Raw genomic sequence first — 19,313 nt, 5'->3', positions numbered from 1 at the left:
GTTCTTCATTGTTCCTTGCTGTATAGAATTTTCTAAAATGCTTGTGCTGATGTAGCAGAAAAAGCTGATGTGTCTGAAGCACAGGTGGTTTCACTGGCATGTCCCAGTGGTGCCCCCTTGGCAGAGCAAAGCAGGATGAGCTCTGCTGGGGACATGTCTGATGACACAGCAGCTTGGGTAGGTGATGGTTGGAATGCTCTGCGGTCCTGTGACACGACGGGACATAGGCATGGCATGTCACCAGGCTGGGTAAGGACACTGTTGGGCCTTTATAGAGTAATTGGAGGTCTTAGTCGTGGGATGGAAGAGTGTTTGAAAAACACTTGTGGAACCAAGTAGCAAAGGGGATGCCAGATTACTTCTTTCTCATATCTGAAAGCTCCCAAGAAGAGCATAGCGGGAGCAGTTAGCAAGCTGGACCTGCTCTGCAGGTTGCAAATTAAATAATCTCATTTAATCTATCCATGTGCTAAAATACATCTGCGGCTTAGGATGGTCAAATCCAGCCCCAGTATAGGCAGGCAATTCATTAAGAGGTGCAAATCCTACCACAGTCATGCAGATATATTTGGTCAAGGACACGGTGATTCAGGACATGGCTCCTTCAGCACAAAGAATATCTTCACCATCTGCACTCTCACTGAGACATTGCTCTGCAAAGCCCTTTTTAAATGGAGCCAAAACTGGGATCTGAATGAGTTGTACTTGAAAGCAATTGTCTCTCTCATTTTAATTAATCAGTAGTGGTTGAATACTACTGGTTGAATAATGTATTTAATGAATAATGCTGTTGTCCATCAAATAAATTATTCAATTAATCTTTCTTTTTTGCATTAGCTAAACACTTCTGTTGAAGTTTGGAAATATCCACTGAATAATCTATTAGAATGATGCATTGCTTTTCAAATATATGATACAACAAATAATTTTATCTAGTATTCAACCAAGTTTTCCCTTAATTAAAATTTGCATGTATATAACAACTGTGCCTGAAGAATCACAAAGACTTTAGGTAATAGCAGGCATGAGGGGGAGAGAAGAATTTCTGTTATTTTGGGTACTTTATGTGTTTTAGCTGCTGTGGTATTGTGTTATAAGAGTATGTCAGGGATGGCTAGAGTTCTGAAGAATTCTTTTTTTTCTGTTTAATAGAGTTAATTTTAGTCTGAACTCCAAATAAATGATATACATTTTACCAGTGAAGTGCAGCCACCCTTGCAAGAGAAGTGGTTGGCAGTCAGTTCATTGTACAAGGGTGGAGAATGAAGAAATAGAGATGAGGAAAAGAGCCAATTCCACCACGGATAGATTCACATGGCAGGTTCTGACATGCAGAGAGCTCTCACTCTTCTCAAACAGCTCCAGGAGCCCATCTCAGAAGGGCTGACTACTCCTCTGAGGATCCATAACTGTGGATGCCTGGGGATCCAGCCTTCAGAACTAATATTTACACCAGCAGTGTGCTCAGGCACGTCAGATGCCTAGACAATAACAGAAAGATTTGGTCAAAGCTCTAATATGAGTAGGGTGATGGCTGACCACTGCTTCCTTCAGACTTTAACACCAAATCTTGTGGGCATGTACAGATACTGGGCTGGGATGCAGAAGGGAATGTGCCCAAACCCCATATCCGACTTGCATCCCCTGCCTCATTTCTGCTGACATTCCAGTGCCCCCATGTCCCATTTTTGGAGGTGACAAGCTCTCCAAGTCTGGTGTTCAAGGGCCTTTAGGTGCCTCTGGATTTTCAAGCTTTAGGTTTGACCACCCTAACTCCATCTCTCTGGACTTGGGCAAAAATCAAGAGCCCTCTGCAATTATGGAGATCCCTGCAGTGCCTCCCTGTGTCATTGAAGACACCTGACTACCCCAGAAGTGTGGCCCTGGGAGGCATGGCCAGCTGTGGTGGTCAGCCTGGATGGTCCCACGCTGAGGTGCTCTGGGAGGTGAGTGTCCTGTCCCTGAGGAGGGACTCAGGCAGTGGGAGGCTTTAGCTGTGGAAGAGTGGAGCTGTGGTGCACAGGGTGGCCCACTGGGCATTTTACACTAAAATTTACTTAAATAAAGAATGGAAAGCCAGTCCTGTTTTGATTTGGAAGAGGAAGGAACTCCTTTACTGTTGCATTTACATTTTTCTTTAACTTCCAGTTAGTAAAATGGAAGAATAATTTAGAGGTTCAGAGGAGCTCCATGAAGTATGAAATAACCCAGCCACTGCTGCATTTGGGGATTTTGAAGACAGTCAAGGAACTACGACGGAGACCATTAAGGTCATCTGTTTTTGTCTCAGCAAAATCCAGTGGGTTTTGATGTTTAGCAATTTGGTAAAGAATGCTTTTTAAAGGGAAAAAAAAAAAAGTAATTTATTCAGGAATTTAAGTCCTGGGCTTTATCGCTAACCCTTGGGAATGGTTTTATAACAGCTCACCATCTCTCTAGTTTTGTGTGTCTGTCAGAATGATGTAGGCTCTTGATCTACCCAACTTGCCTGTATCTTTATATTAAAGTTGCACTTCTTATGATTGTGGATTTAATTTAATGCAAACGGAATTGTGTCTAGGTGACATGATCCGACTGTGTTATGCAAACTCTTACATTATGACATTCCTCTCACACTAACTAAAAGCTTTGTTGCAACATATTAATATAGAAAGGGTTATTTGTTTTGCTAGTAATAAAGGCTGTATATTTGCTGTTTAGAAGTAGTAATAAGGTTGACTTTTACACAACCTTGGGGAGAAAGTTGCGTTATATATTTATTTTTGAAGAGTTAAAAATTAAAAATGCATCTTGTGTATGTTCAGCTGAGACGAGAGCGAAGGAGAGTACATACAAATTCCATCAAATACAATTAGCATAATCAGAGGCTGGATGAGAGCCACAAATGATTGCACAAGGGGAAAAGAAGTAGTTCCTGGGATCTTGGTACATTGCCTGAAGCTGAAAGGGACACAAAGCAGTAGGAACTATTTTTACTCAAGGGCAATTTTTGCTGATACTGCCCTTGCAAGCAGCTCTTATTTTATTATTTTTATAGATTCTTTTTCCGCCTTAAATTTGTATACTGAATTATCCATGAGGATAAATGTCAGGGTGGATTAAGATTAAATTAGGAACTAGATACTTCAAAACAAAAAATATCCCTCCTTCCTATGTACTCCCTTTAGTTTAGTTTAGTCTAGGGTTTTTTGCAGGGGGATGAAGTTGGCTTTTTTCCCTGTAGATGCACTAGGTTGCAGCTACACAGACTGTATTTTCCTTTGAATCTTTTTACATTCAGTTTTTCTGTACAGATAATTTAACTTCCAATAGCCCATCTTCTTTGGTTTAGGTCATCATTCTCTTCATAGAGTTCCTGAATTTCTTTCTTCTGCTTGTAATATAGCTGGGTGATGTTCTTTGTAATTTTTTTCCCTTTTTCCTTGTTACTGCTGCAGTGCACACAGGGGCATAGTCAGAGAGTTTACAATGGCTCCTACCATCCCGAGAGTGATGAGTAATTTAGACCACTTGTTATCCAGGGCTGCCAGACTCCAGCTTCTAACAGAGCCAACAGAGAAAAGTAGGCATGACACCACAATTAGGTACCTGTATTGCACTGTTTAGTTGCTGCCCCTAGATCTTACCAAGTTAGTTATAATAACCCTATTGATGTTAGTGGATGAAAGCTCAGTCTTACACAAATCCCCCCATGTTGTACACTGAGGTTTTGCCTATCTGCAAGACAATCTTTTCCCTCCCTGCATCTTTTTTTCCCAAACTGGTACTTTTTTTCTATCACTTTGTGTTTCATCTCTTGTTTTCTCATCATGCTCACCTCCTTTCCACTCCCTCTGACACATGCAAATGTTCCAGAATACATTCATGCACTCGTACTTTATTAGTCTTTCTCAGATGCATGCTTTTCTGTTTTTTATTTTTTGCTGGGCTTGTTTTGTTTGGCACTCTTTTTACATTTTAATGCAAAATATGCTTAAGGGTGTCTATTTAAAACTGCAGTTGTTTAAACACTCCAAATAGTCCATTTGAGAAGGCAGAGGAGTGTAGGGAATGCAGACAAAGGCGACTGATGATGACTTGTATGTAGCACACCTTCCTTTGTCCACAAAACCATGTTTACAGCATTGATCTGACCAGTTGCTGGCTCAGAGCAGTTTCCAACAGTTGCTCAGTCTTTAAAATATTTTTAAAAACAGCAAACCCCAATGTTTTTTCTCACTTCGTGCATTCAGAGATCTTCCCCAAGAAAAATTCCAATGGGAAGGAGTTGGTCAGTTGAGCACTACTAAGATGTTTTTTAAAAGCAAGATTGGAAGCACATACAGCTAGAAATAGATCTCTCTTCCCATCGGGGAAATGCCTGTTTTCTGAATATAGGAAAGATTTGGGGAGGTTTCTAGATACACCATTCTTTCCCTCTGGTACTCTTCCAGGTCAGATAATGCTACTGATGTCCCTGGGCTTGCAGCTCAAGGTAACACGCTGTGCTGGGTGTGTGACAGCTTTTCCAGACCTGGAAATGTCACAAGTTTAAAACCTTCCATTTTATGCCTTATACAGCTGTAAACAGGAATTTTATTCCACTGAGAAAGGCAGGTTTTTAGTTTGACGGTGGAGTTAGCTCTCCTGGCTAGTTCTGAAAGGGCTTGAACTCCCTCAAGCTTGGTATTGAAAAGCTTTAGACAATCACATTTTATAGCTATTCTACTTTTATTAGTGAAATAGAAAAAAAAATAGAGACGTACCTAGTTCAACCTTTGGTAAATAATTTCAATGTACAAATTTACTCATGAAAGAGAAGGAAATTAAAATATGTCTCTAGATGACTAGTTCCAGAGACAAATAAATAATTTTTAAATAACAGCAACAAGAGTATCTTACACTTTTCACCTCTTTAAGAATCACAAAGCTTTTTAGGCAGCAACTGCTGTATAAAATGTGAACAGGGAAAGCTGTTTCCACGTGTCCAGCTTGGTGCTGAATGTGGCCATGATGCACTGAAACAGTGTGGGACTGGATGAGAGGGCTCCTGCATCTCCTCAAATCAAGAGGGGAATATTAGGCAGGCAGAAATGTAATTACTGGAGTTGAAACTGGGCCAAGACAATGGGACTGACAACACATTCCTGGGAAATGTGTTCTTTGATCGTAAATATCTGTGAAGCAAGCTTGCCAACCATATTGATTTTGGCAGTGGATTATCACTGACAGCCAGGGTCTGCTGCCCTCCTGCTTAAAGCAGTGCCCTAATAGGTTTTTGGACCAGCAGCCAGGGCATATGGAGAGAACAACTCCCAGGATACATTCACCCCATCACAGGTTCCCTGAGTGTGTTGGGTTGGCCCCTGGAGAAGTCTTGTACAGGTGTTTGGTGCCAGGACAGCAAGTCCTACATGTTTGGGAAGTGCTGGCCCCACACAGACCAGGTACAGGTGCATTGTGGAATGTCCAACCCACTGGCATCAGCAGCTCTGTGCAGGTGCCCATCCTTTTGCTGAGTCTGATCTGGCTCTGCTCCCTTTCCATCATGAGCTTTGACCAAATTGAAACGTGAGCAAAGCCTGACCTGCATGACAGCATTTTTCCTTCAAACACTGCATTTGGGAGACAATTGCTGGCTTTACCAAATGTAAGACCCCGGTTTCAACAGCCAACACATTAGGTAGTGATACTTAAAAGCTGCTGGTACTTTTGTTCTTAAATCAAATTGAATATAGCTATGAGGAGGGTGTTGTAAAATAATGAGATAGAACTTGAGAAAGTTTTATGATGATGTTTGTCTTTGTGTGCGAAATGCATAGAGATTGTGCCCTGATCCTCAACTGATAATTCCAAGTCCTACTGTAATACAAATAATAACCAGATATTTAGGATAGATTAGAATATACTTTTAGATCCATTAGCATTTTGGTTAAATCTGACAAACAATTTAGAAAATCTATATGAATTCAAAGAGCCTGCTTATCATATTTTGTGACAGCTGGGTGAATACTTGACATCTTTGTGCTCTTAAAAGAACATATGCAAAGAGTCAATTTAATTTGTAGGGTTGAGGGAATTTATTTGCCTAATTTTGAGCCCACTAGCACATGATGGATTTGAAAGTTCAGTTCTAACAGGAGTATAATTGGGTTCTCATTTCACTTAGAAGAGAGCATGATAGAAAGGGTGAAGAGAGAGACAGAGACACGAGGAAAATAAAGTAAGAAAATGAAACTGAGAATACTCTTGAAAAAAATGGCGATAAGATTGAAAAAGAATGTAGCAATGCACAGCGTGAGAAAAAGCCCGTACATACAAATAAGTTATTCTTTGAGGGGACAGAAGAGACAATACATTCTTAATCATACTGCCAAATGTCTTTTGGCTGAGAAGAGCTGATGCTTTAAAATTTACTCATTGTCATAGCTGAAAACAAAGACAAAATATTAAGTCCCTTAAGTTGTGGGAAGGGAGAGATGGGTGTTTCTCTAAATACTTTCTCGAGTTCAGTAAGTAAAGCAGCTCATCAAATGTTCAGTCTTGCAAGGAGAGTCCTTCAGCATGAATACCTGGTGCAAACAGTGAGCTGCAAGGAAAGGACACATGACCGTGGCCATACAAACCAGATCCCATGGGTGAATACCTGCCTTGCTGACCAGCAGTTGTTGTCTCACGTCTCCTGTGGTTTCATTTGGGATGAAGACCATCTCACACTCAGAAGGTCAGCTACCAGAACACTCAGGTCTGTTCCCTGTGTGCAAGGAAGGTCCTGGGGCCATCACAAGTGCCAAAGTCTTGTCAGGTGACCGGATGGGCATGATGTCTGCTGGCAGTTACCAACAGAACATACTTAGAGATGGAAGTGGCACTGTACCAAGTGATAACGAGGGAGTCTTCCCGTACAGCTCCTAAATACTTTCGTGAGACAAATATTTGGATTTGTTGATTTAGATCTGACCTGTTTTGCCTTTTATTTTGCCTAGATCTGTCACATGCTTTGCCTGTTTTTTTACCTGTTTTGCCTAGATCTGACACATGCTTTGCCTTTTATTTTTGTTCAAACTACAGCAGCTCCTTTTCTCACTATTTTTGAAAGATGGGTGAACCCTCTGCTTTGGCCCCTAACGTGCACAGTGGGATCAGTGGCAGTGTAGGTGTCTTCTGTCTCTGTGCTGCTGAGGACTGCTGCCATGTAAGCAGCGCATCCAGTCCAGTGTCCTTCCTCATCCCGTGCAGCATGTGGGGCCAGGATTCACAAGGGCACAGCGTGCCAGCACTCTAAAATAGCTTTATTAACAGTCCTTAGGGAGTACCTCTCTACATCCCTCATTTATCTATTAAGTGAATCTCTTAGCAGAAAAAGAGGGCCGGAATTGAGTCTGGTTCCAGTCTAACTCGGCATTTATATTTTCCAAACTACTTCCAAATGAGCTGGCTCCTGATGTCCCCAGCCTGCCTTTTGCCTCGCATTGAACACAAAGTCCCTTTGCAGCTGGGCACTGACTGGTCTAGTTGAACCAGCATGAGCCCAAGGCATTTGAAGGTAAATCTCTGTTCAGTGATGTAGGACCTTGTCAGCTGCTCGAGGTTTAGCTTAGTACACAGCAAATAGAAATATTTCTCCTGTGATACTTGTATTTACTTTCATTTTTAGGTAGGAACTACATTTTCAGCTGTATCACTGGCAACTTTCATTAATGCTCCTTGTTGAACAGTAGGTTTTTCATCTTTGTGCTTTACTAACATTGTAGAATTAAATGGGTTTTTCTCTCTTTTTGATTGTATCCTAATATTCCTTCATGTTTTGATCTCTGTGTAGTGCATATAGACTGGAAATTCCTTGAGGTACAGACTCCTGGGGAAGAAGGGTGTATGGGGATGTGTTTTTTCTTTAGAGGGTGCCTACTGTGGCAGAGCCCCACATACTGAGGTACTGTGAAGTAATAGTAATAGAATTACTATTATTATTATTATTATTATTATTATTATTATTATTATTATTATTATTTTCCTTTGACATTACCTTTGTAATACCTAGAAAACTCAATTTTGTTTAAAGTGTATTGAGAACTCTAGGAAGAGAGGGAAATGGCAACCTAAAGACACAGCAAATGGCCCGAAGTACTAATACATTTCTGACTTCATACAGCAACTTTTCCTTAATCCGATCACTGGTTAATTTAATCCTGTTTCCTTTGATTGGATCCCCTGGAACCAAATAATTTGTATTGTGTTTTAGTCTGGTATTTCTGATCATTGTCTTTGTTAATTTGATCAGGATTGATTGAAGCAGTCATTGAAAGTAAATCATATAATTTATCAAATGCAGCATTAGAAAAGCAGGCCCTCAGTGAGTCTTAGCTTTTTACCTCTTATTTTCTTCCCCAGTATATGAAGCTTGAATTACTTTTAGAAAAAGATGAACCTTCTTATGGCATCCACAGCTCAGTAGTAGAAAGAGAAAGAGATGCAGATACATCTATGTACATTTGCTTATTTAATTGAGAATAGAATAGAATAGAATAGAATAGAATAGTAGTAGTTCAGTGGGAATAGACCTACAGTCATCATTCTGTCCAACTTCATATCTCCTGTCAAAGCATCTAAACGTCATAAGTTCTGTGACCCTTTCTGAGACAGCCATGTTTAGTGGAAGATCTTGCTTAATGACTCAACTTTCTTGCTAACTCAGTGATTTTAAGAAACTCAACATGTGATCTATATTTGAATTTGAATCATCACTAAACACAAAAAACAAGATATGGCTTTGTGCTTTATTCTAATAACATCTGGATAATCTGGTACAGTCAGTGTTATTGTCTGAAGCTAACAGTCACTCTAAAAACTGTGGTATGGGTGGAAAGGAGATTTTGGATTCTCAACAAAGATAATTTCCACCCGTTGTGTGGAAAGCATGCCTGTTGGGTTTTTTTCAGAGTAGGTGTGTGATCTCATTTTGTTCTTCTCTCACTCTGATCAATAGCTGTGACCGAAGTTGGCCATTTTGATCTGCACCGTTAGATATTTATAGATTTGTGTTCTAAGTGAAGCTTTATTACAACAAACCAAGGCTCAGTTTGTATTCTGGAGGCAATGGTTGTACAAGAGCAGCTAGAACTCCCCTTGCTCTTCTGAAAACCACATCAAGTTCAGCATGGGACATGCCTCCTCTTAAGGGGTATTACCTGCAACGACCCAGGCTGGCCTCCCTGGCAGTCCATCTGGGGGAATACCAGGGCAGTGTCTGCCCTGCACCCATCCTAGCAGGAATAGCGGCTTCTGATGGACCATGACCTGCAACAGTGGAGGAGGAGAATTAGGAAGATCAGATAACAACTGGCTGTTGTAGGTGAGGTATCCCTACCAAAGGTCATTTAATTTTAGCTTGTCCTTCCCTTCATGGCTTACAGAACTAACCTGTGTTATTTAGTGCTCACAATAACCCTTCTCTCTCTCTCCCTGTCACCTTGACATTTCTTGAGTGGGAGATTATTTTTAGAAGTGGTTTACTTTGTGTTAACTTCCTGGGAGCAAAGAGAGTGTGAGGTTTTATGCTTTTTGTAACATGAATTTTCTTTTAAGGATACATAACAGGGGATTTTCAAAAACAGCAAAGTCTTTGGCCAAACTCACATTCTTGCTGGATTTCCTCTTCTTAATTAGTCCAGTGGCTCAAACTGGATGCCTAGAAGAATTTAGTCTTAAAATAATAAAAGGTAAAGGAATGTAAATCAATGAAAGAAATGTAAGTAGAGCTTAATCTTGATGGTATCCATTTATTTTTGGATGACAAAGGAGTGTTTAGCATCACACGTTGCTGTGAAGAGAGTAATACTAAAGGATCACCCAATTCACACCCAAAATGAGAATGAGGTGTCTGGAAAAAACGTGCGGCGATGTAGCACAATTCTGACAGGTGTACCAGTAACGCTACACCAAGCTATACCATTATCAGTTCTGCTTTAAATCTTGTGGCTGTGGACAGCAAAGTATGTCTAATAGCCATTTGGTAGATTTATATCTTGGGATGCAATGTGTTTGCCATAAATCTTTTAGAAGGATGGTGGTTGAGGCACCTGAGGCAGTCATGTTAGTCCACGAATCCGTTCTGCTGAAAGAAAACAGGAGAACTGGGCAGCTTCCTATTGGTGGCATGGAGATACAGAAACAAAAGAAGCAGGAATGCTTTGATGTAAAACCTGCAGAGCAGAAGAACTGGAGAGAACAGTGACTGTGTTTCCAGCAAAACCATATATTAGCAGTCTATTGTAAATTAAATTAAATGACTGCCTCACTGCCTGATCCTGCACTGAAGTTCTTGTGTTATTAAAGTTCTGAGTTTGAATGGAAGCAGGGTTGTATCTTGAGATCTCATTCCCAAAAAGCATCTGCCAGTCACGTCTGTTCAAAACAGCTTGGGGAATGTTTACCTTCTTTTAGGAACCAATGGGATATTGATGGGTTTGGGCTAGTTTTGCACAAACTTGTTTGAATCTTAAAGGGCATTTTCATCTCTCTGCACAGAGGAAAAGGTTTTTATAGCAGAGGAAAAAAGGTTTTAATAAGAATCATTGAGATCCGTGATTTTGGGTTAAAAGGGAATGCAGTATACTATTGTGGTATTTTTCACTGTGAAATACATTCATGTTTCTTCTACACAACCAAAAATTTTAACAAGACCAGAGCAATTACAGGAATACCCAAATTTTAGATGTTATCTTGGATGTAGAAAAGGGATGGATTATTAAAGTGTATAATGTCTTAGAGAATAGCACTCTAATGCTGTTTTTCACATCTTAATTTTAGTGACTGCATAAGTTACCTTCATAAGATGCTCTTAATTGAATATTTCAATAGAATTTGAATAAAGTCTAATATATCTGGGATTCCTCCTCCGCTTCTTAAAATATGATGTGAAATTTATTAGTCTTAATGTACATATCCCAGAGCTAATTGTTTTATCTTGTAAATCAGTTTTTCATCTTTTTTATGGCTTTTACTTTCAGATATAAAAAATTCAAGAAATTCTTGATTGAAAAGTCTTTTTTATTTTGCAGTAGCAAAAGGGGGAGGGGTCAGCTTTGTAAGTGCAAAAGGATTTTTAGTTCTTTTTTTAATTATTTACAAATGCTGAATTAAAGGACAGCAGAGTTTAAATTATACATTAAATTAGCATGTTACTGACAAGTTGAAATTTTTTAATTGCTGTGATCCAAATTCAGCCACAATTTAATAGCTTAATTGGAGTTGATGAACTTAAGGCAGTGATAAACCCCAACTTATAGGCTTATTTTTCTTTTTGCTGTGAAAGGTAAGCATGCTGTTTCTACAGTACTGTCTGTCCTTTTGTTTGAGAGTTGACTGAGTATACTTTGATCCTTTTTTTAGAAAAAGAATTCTCTGTTCTCCCTTAAAGAAAGCTTCCTGAGACCTGGATCAGATTATGGAAACTAAAGTGAGCACACAAAAGTGCTTGTTAGAAAGTGAAATATATGTGCAAACTAAATGTGCCCTTGATGATAGCCTTATTGATCAAGCCAAGTTAATAAATCACTAATATCACGCAGCACTGTTCAACACTCACAGGCTTATATTGGTTTTCTTTTTTGTCCCCCTTTCTTTTTATGTGCCTGCTGTGTAGGCAGAGAACATGCACTTTCCTGCCACGGACTGTGTACTACAATTGAAATACTGAGTTCAGAGGGCTTGAATGTAAAATGTTGGCATCCAATACAAGAAAAAGGAACGTTTATAGCAGTAACTTACTGCTGGGATTGGAGCATTTTACTTCTTAAGTATTCCTCTCTTTCTTTCTAATGCTTCAGGCCCTCATCCAGAATGAAATTTGGGGTCCTGTTTGGACAATTAAAAGAATTCCATGGGAAATTTGGCATGAAAATGCCAAATGGAGTGACTTCTGAACCTAGCCATGGCCAGCATTTGCATTCAGGATAAATGTTTAGTTTTCAAGAAGTCTGCCTTTAGGTTGTTCTTCAGTAGCTTTGCCAGTACATAAGGGCAGCATCCTTTGTGCACCCTTGGGATTCTGGTCTGACAAGCACTTACTGCATTATTGCCCATATTTCCTTAAGCCCTCTGACAAAAAGCACTTATGATGAACTGGATTTATCTGCCCATGCCATGGGATACCTGCAGGATCTATGAGAGCCCTCTCGGGTTGCGCAGTGCATGTTCTCTGTAGCTGCCGCGTTGTTCCCGATGCCGCGCGTTTTCTCCTCCGTCGTGAGATGATTTTGCATTCGTAGCTTTGCTCTGATTTGGGGTTGATCTGCATGCAGACCGTGTTAGCAGAGGAGGTTCTGCTCAGGCTAAAGTGGGGCTTCTGTGCTCGAACCCAGTGTCGTGCGCTGATGTCCCTGGTGTCCTGGAGCAGCAAGTGTCGCAGCCGGGACCTTGGTTCGATACCTCAGCTCCGTTCCCTGATGTTCTCGCTGAGAAATGAAGGCAGCTGGGTGAGTACCTGAGCCTCTGCTGGTGCAATTTGCCAAGACAGAATACAAAATAGCATTTATGAAGCGCTTCTTGTCATTTCATGGTCCTGCATTCATTCGTAGCTAATGACTGGAGCACTGATGTGAGAGCGGTGGTTGTACTGGGCAGTCAGCCACCAGAAAGAAACAGACACCACCTGTGGTCAATTCACAACCCTCTTCTATCCCATTTTCTCTGTTCTTTTCCATAATCTCATTCCTTCTCTTTCCTTCACGAACCTGCAGGTAATGTGGATGGTGAGCCTTAGACAAGATTGATGAGACAGAAGCAGTTGACCCTTTCCCAGTATGGAGTTATCTTCCATTGCATTGTCAAATCTAGGGAGTTTGGGCTTTCTTATTTATCAGCATAGCCAAGGCTCAGTCTAGGAGAGTTGGGGTTGATTTTGGTGGTGGGAAGAAGCTGGACATGCTCATACGTGTGTCTTCTTATCAACTCACAAACTGAGTGGTGAGAAGATGTGCTCTGCTTGGAGCCAGGATCAGGGTTGAGTAAAAGTACTGATGCTGTGCTGGTCTGGAACTCCTGTGAATATGTGGAATGCACCTCACTCCAGAGAGAAGCAGCAATATGTTTCGTTAGTTCAGTAAGTTCAGTGGAATTTAACAAAGTTTAACAGTGGTTTACAAAGGTTAAGTAAGTTTGATGGTGAGGTTCACCTTATTAATTACTGCATGCAAGAAGGGCACAAATGCAAACTGAGTAAGAATCAAGTTAGAATGTTTTGCAAGAGACTGGAGATGCAAAATGGTAAGGAAGACTCTCCCGATGAGTCATGAGGGACAGTGGTGGAACTTAGGTGCAGTCAGGTCCAGTCTGAGTCTCAGACAAAGGTCTGTATCTAATGAAAGAAATACAAAGAGTGAGGAAGAGCATTCTTTTGAGTCTCAAGGTTCAGAGTGGATCCGCTTGCATTCTGAACTCATTATGGAGCCTTGGTGCAGTTAGGTCCAATCAGGGTTTCAGACTTGGACAAGAGATTACATCTAATGGAATGATCTATAATAAGTTGATGATAATTAATATTGAATAGCTACATGAATTAGTAATGTTTCATTAGTATTAATTTAGGTTCCTGACAGATCTGCCATTGGTTAAAGGTCTTGCTGTCTCAAGGAGCCTTCTTGAGAGCTATCCCAGCTCAAGGAAGGATCACTGACATGTAGCCAGGCTGCCTGGACAGAAGAGCTCAAGAAGGCTCACTTAGGCTGTCATATTTCTGGAATAAAGTGGTTGGGTTATAGTCCAATTGCATGTGATGGAAAAGGTATGCATGACTCTCCTTGTACCCACAAATTTCTTTGCTCCTTCATTAATGAGTCTTGGAAAAGCCACCAGCTATTCATGTGTTAATCACATGATCAGTGTTGGAAGCTCATGTGCATTGATGCTCACTGTGTCACTTCATGGTTTTTCAGGGAACAAGTTGAAACTAGAGAAGTTCTTGGCCTGGACACAGATCAGACCTTTACTTCCTTTGCAGCCTCTACCAAACTACTGCAGTTTGGTTAAGAGGTGGCGTGCATCCGTCACAGGGATGTGGGCCTGCTGCACTCATGGGTTTCTCCAAGCCTGTGTCATTAACCTGGAGGTGGGGAGTGTTTTTAAATCCTCTGCAAAGCAAGGACTTTACCCCACTGCTGAGCCATGTGTCTCTGAAGGCTGTGCCGTGGTGCTCTAGAGCTCGTCCTGGCTGGTGGCTCCTTGCTGAATGGTGTTTAAGGAATTTAAGTATTAAATTATTCTGTCTGCTCAAGAGGGAACTTAGACTTCTTTTGTCTTTTATGCAGGGTAGTAACATTTTTCCTATGAGTTAACTGTATTGCTCTCTTCCTTGCGGCTCCCACATTAGTTTTGGGAAGAGAAAAACAGTGCTGTGTCATCGCAGAATTGCTTGGTGATGGGAACTGTAAGGTAGATGAGTTCTTCTCTCCACCCATGAGCAAGTCCTTGAATGAGGTTTTACTGCAGGACTGTTCTTTCTGTTCCTCTTACACGCTGGCCTGTCAATATCTCTTAGGTTTTTAATATGTTACAGTACATCCGTCTCTTAAAACAATGGTTTCATTTCTGTAGCCCAGCCACACAGCCAGTGCTAGGGAGATATTGCTGTCATCACTGCATCTTTAAAAGCTCTGCTTCATCCTTAAGAGCTACTTTGGCCATGGACTAAACTTAGAAATATATTTGGGTCCTGTCCAGCACCGTGTAGGAATTTGCTCCATATGAAGATTTATCCCTGTATGGTTCAGATTTTACATGCATGCCTACAAATAATAACTGTTTCATGCAATATTTAACACTGTGAACTACAAATTAGGCCATAAACCCTTTGGTGCAGAGACCACTAAACTTTTTAGAGCATCAGACACATTCAGACTTCAAATCCAACCAGGACCACCAGTCATTACCAGTTAGAGGCATAGAGAGCAGCTTTAAAAGGAATTCCCTCATTAAACTGAAGTTGCTTTTACCCATGACAGGCCATAAAACCTGAATCTGTGGGAGGGAATGTTTGCCTCTGTGCATGCATTCATCTTAACCTTTTTATTTTCAGTGGGAAGAGAAACAGACTGGGTTGCATATTGGATGCATTATCTTGGTATTAAGCTGCCATTCCCAATCTCTTCTGGAAAATTGGAACAGAGATTTGCTACTTCTCATCCATCACTTTAAATGAAGGCTTTATTAAAACAATTTTGATTGCTGGGAATCACAAATAGTATCCCTCTTCCCAGATTAGTTCTTTTTTGCTCATGAAACTGTTTGAATAGGTCTTAACACTTCTGAGCCGTAGCAGGATGTATGTCAGTGGTTCCACAAGCTCTGGGGAATTTGCTTAAATGTGTTTATAAGGCCCTTCCAGGTGGTGCTTGGTAGTGTTAAGCCTGGGGAAGATTGTATTGGAATTTTTGGTTTTGGATTTTTGTGTTTGCTTTGTTGGGTTTTTTAAGTCCACTAACATACTTTTTGATGCTGTTAGTAGTACAGTAGGTTTTATGTTTCCATTGACGTAACAAGGGTCTTACTAAAAGTTTAGATCGATCTTATTTCATTACAGATTTGTAAAGCTTAGTACTTAAAATCAGACTTAGTTGTAGGCTATGCCTCCTCAATGCCTAAGAGTAGCCGTATACAGCCATGATGCTGTATAGACCAAATCACTAATTCCTAATCTTTAGCACCAGCTGATGGCTGTGAACTCATGAACTTTCTTGTGGATATTCTGGAAGCCCCATGAATCTGAAGGTTTTAGTGTTTTAATATAATAAGGTTCAGTGGACCATCTGTACAACAATTGCTGTTGCCTATGGGCCATGGTTTATGACTGCTTGAGCTGCAAAAAATTGACAGTCTGGCAACTTGTCTGTGTTAGTCTCATGTAATTCCAGAATTGTTCTGTCTTGCTCTCTTCTGCCTGTACATCTGTATTGCAGTTAATTTCCTTAAAACTGGGAGACTGCTCCATTCTGGAGTTCAAAGTGGCAGGTGGTGAATTGCAGACTTCAGCTGAACATTTTTATTGGTTCTTAATGGTGGCTTCAAACTAAAGAGGGAAAAAATCCTGAAATTTTATTTTGGGATACTCTATCCATTACCAAGAGCACAAATTGAATATTTTACAGGTGCTAGAAAGATGCTGATGATTCCTTGAGTAGTCTTTGTAGTCTGCCAGGAATTTCAGGCAATTAACTAGCCAATGCTGCTGTTGACTAGCCAGGCTTTAACAGACCTTTTAGAAACCTTTTGGTCTTTTCATGTAAATAGACTTTTGGCAGGGATGTATACCCAGTAGATTTTGTAATGTATTTCCTTTTTTCATGTGTTCCATGTTTAATTCAAACAAGCATCTGACATGAAAGCTAAAGATAAAAGTGTAACATAGTACAATTAGTTTCTGTGAAGTCTGTGGATCACTAATGGAACACAGCTCTTCCCCCTGCACAACTAGCATAATACAGGCCATTTTTTGGTCATTTGTGTTGTACATTAAAAGCATCAAATAGAGCACTGTCGTGGGCCTGAGCGAATGGACAGAAAGTTCCTTTGTTTGATAACGCTGGAAATAATTTCACTTTCCAGAGACGCAAATGGGTAATTGCTGCAATCAGATCAGAGACATATAACACTTGTAATGTAACCCTTCATGTATTAAGAAAAATAAAGCAGAAATTAGATCAGAGACCAGAAGTATGTATACATTTTAAAAAGAAGTTTATTGAGCTGTTTCTCTCTTTCCACCACCATTACTGTCTGTGTTTCATGGATGTGTGTTGTGATTTCATACCAGCTGAACCCTAGCACTTTCTGATCAAACAAACACAAGTTCAGGGGTACAGTTTGAAAGCAGCCTACTGGATTTGTGTGTTTAAATCCACTGAGCCTCTAATAAGCAGGGTTTGTGAGCATGTTTAATGAAATAAAATTGGGCATTTAGTGAGGGTGAAGGAGAAGCATTTATTGACAGCAAACCTGATAACCTCCTTCCTCTTTTTTAATGCTCAAAGTAAGGAATTTAGATCTAGCTTTGGCTGCAAACTCTACCACTTTCACATGTGTCTAGTATGGTGCTCTAGGGTTTTTGGAAAACAAGTTTCAAAATAAGCAACTGGATCTTTGTAGGATTTAGCAGAGCTGTACTTCTTTACCCATTCTGGACAAAACATACGGGTTCTTTTAAAAATGTAGCATGTATGTCTTTCTACATTATTTAAGGTAGAGGAATATTTTTTTTTTTCTTATTTTAGATCAACACTGTTTTGAAGCAGCTTGGGAATGTAACAAAATTAAACAAGATGCTGCCTGTCTTGACAATGGCTCACAATAATGATAAGTGTATATTTCAAACCCACTGGTAAGACCCAGTTCATGCAACAAAGAAATGCAACACACAGATGCCACATGTGGAACACACAGGGCATGATTTGAGTCATGAATCCTTCTTTTGGTTCAAAAAATGCCCATTTCTCTATATTGCATTTACATTTTTTAAAGCTTTGCTTTAGAATAAATATCAGTATTTCTGGGGGAAGTATTTTAGCTGGTACATAGGCAGAGAATGGTGGTGGGTCTTTTATTTATTTATTTTCCTACTGCAGTATGCTTTGGCTGCTGTTAAACAGTTTAGCTAGACTCAAAGGAACACTGCAAACATGAACTGGTAAACCACCAGCAGTGTTACATCCTCTTGTGTCAAAGACCTTGTGCAATGTAAAAGCTAAAGGTATTCAGATTAATCATTTTCTCAGGACAATTTATAAATAGAAAGCATTTCAAAATCGAGACTTATTTCTTCCCCTCCTACCCTTTCTTCACTATGAATAGACCAGAGTTCTTAAAGCTGTTGACTGTCTGCATGTCCTCTCTTTATGTCTTTTCTGACTCATATTTATTTCAATTGCAAAAGTTATATAGGTAGTCAAAATGTTGGGGACAGAGGTAAAGGGGACTCTAAAACCAGAATATCATTGTCCTTGGTGAAATAAAATACAAAAAAAAAATTCCAGAGAAATTACATTAAAAAACCCCAAAAAACACAACCCCTAAACTAAGGAAAATAATAAATTGATGAGTTTTGAAAAAAAACAATCATAGGAAAAATAAATTAAGAATCACATTTCCCTGTGAACCTCTGCATTTAACAAAGTATACCATTTCTAGTGAGGGAAATATTCCCATTGTGGCTTCTGGGAGCAAAGAGAGCAGCACAGCAAAACCTGTGTCCTCTGTCAAGGTCTGCACACACAACTCCTGACTCCAGGAGCCCACCGAGAATAAAGCTCAGGTAGAAAAGGGAATGGGTGTCAGGAGAGATCAGAGGCTCTTGGGTGAAGGGGGGAACACTGGAGCAGGGCAGGTGCTAGTGGGGAAGAAGGGTGGGCAGGAGGAAGCAGGTGCCTCTGGTGGATTTGAAGACAGGAGGAATGACTGATTGACTTGGGGAAGGTGTGCATGAATTTGCAGAGGGCATAAATGGGTTTGTTAATAACTTCCTTTCATGGGCTGATTGAGGTACTGGTGATGTGTGAACAGGCTGCTGGTGTTGACAGAGATTTCATTGGTACAGTGTGACCCAGGGCATTTATGGAGCTGCTGTACCCCCATCTCTGAGCTAAATTACTTCCCAGATGTGAGGCAAACAAGCAATCACTCAGATGGGTCTCCTGTTCTTTATGGCTTCACTCTTCAATACTCATTCAGCAATAGGCAGCTGGTTCCGTTTGCTTGGCTTATAGGTTCTGACACCAGTAAAAACAAAACAAAACAAAAAACTTTTAATCTTCCAGCAGTGAAATACACAGCAGACTTAAATAAATGAGACCTGTTGGAGGACTCTTGTTTTCTACAAGCCTTTTCTCAGCAAAGGCATGATTGTTTGGAAAGGTCCCCTAAAATTGCAGCAGGGGTCTGGTGTAGCATTTAAATCCATGTGATAGTTTCTTCATCAAGAGATCTCTTTCAGATCTTGTCTGCTTTGATGATTATTCAGCCCAAATCCTTCCCCTACTTTACAGTTTTTTTAACCTCTCTGAAGACCTGCCAACATAGCCACTTTAGCAGCCACTGATGTTATGCTTTTTTTTACTGGCATTCAATTTCAAGGGTTGACAGACAGTAAATACGAAGACTTCTCTTTACTGTTCTACAGTAATTTGTCCTACAGTTGTAAATAAGTCTCTCTTGTTCTGCTTCCTGCTAAACAAAACTCACTATTTTTGGAAGAAATTGAGCAAACAGAAGATTGTTCCATTTTATGTAGCTGCCACTGAGTAGATATTACCACATCTAGGCTGTTTGTCGGGGTTGTTTTTTTTTCT

General features: G+C 40.2%; 1 protein-coding gene across 4 annotated transcripts in view; it reads left to right on the top strand.

The window, feature by feature from the left end:
• The window catches only part of KLHL29 (kelch like family member 29), a 390,113-nt gene that overhangs the window by 231,207 nt on the left and 139,593 nt on the right, over positions 1–19,313 (top strand). For 3 of the 4 annotated variants that reach the window (XM_068183349.1, XM_068183348.1, XM_068183351.1), the window contains one exon: positions 12,342–12,455. The exons of the other annotated variant lie outside the window; for it this stretch is intronic. In XM_068183349.1, coding sequence (XP_068039450.1) covers positions 12,342–12,455 — 114 coding nt within the window. The remainder of the gene's footprint in view (positions 1–12,341; positions 12,456–19,313) is intronic. 4 annotated transcript variants of the gene reach the window in all.

Source organism: Anomalospiza imberbis, chromosome 3, assembly GCF_031753505.1.
Source record: "Anomalospiza imberbis isolate Cuckoo-Finch-1a 21T00152 chromosome 3, ASM3175350v1, whole genome shotgun sequence".
Classification (NCBI taxonomy): Eukaryota; Metazoa; Chordata; class Aves; order Passeriformes; family Viduidae; genus Anomalospiza; species Anomalospiza imberbis.
Note: the sequence above shows the minus strand (reverse complement) of the source record. Positions and strands in the feature narration are given on the sequence as shown.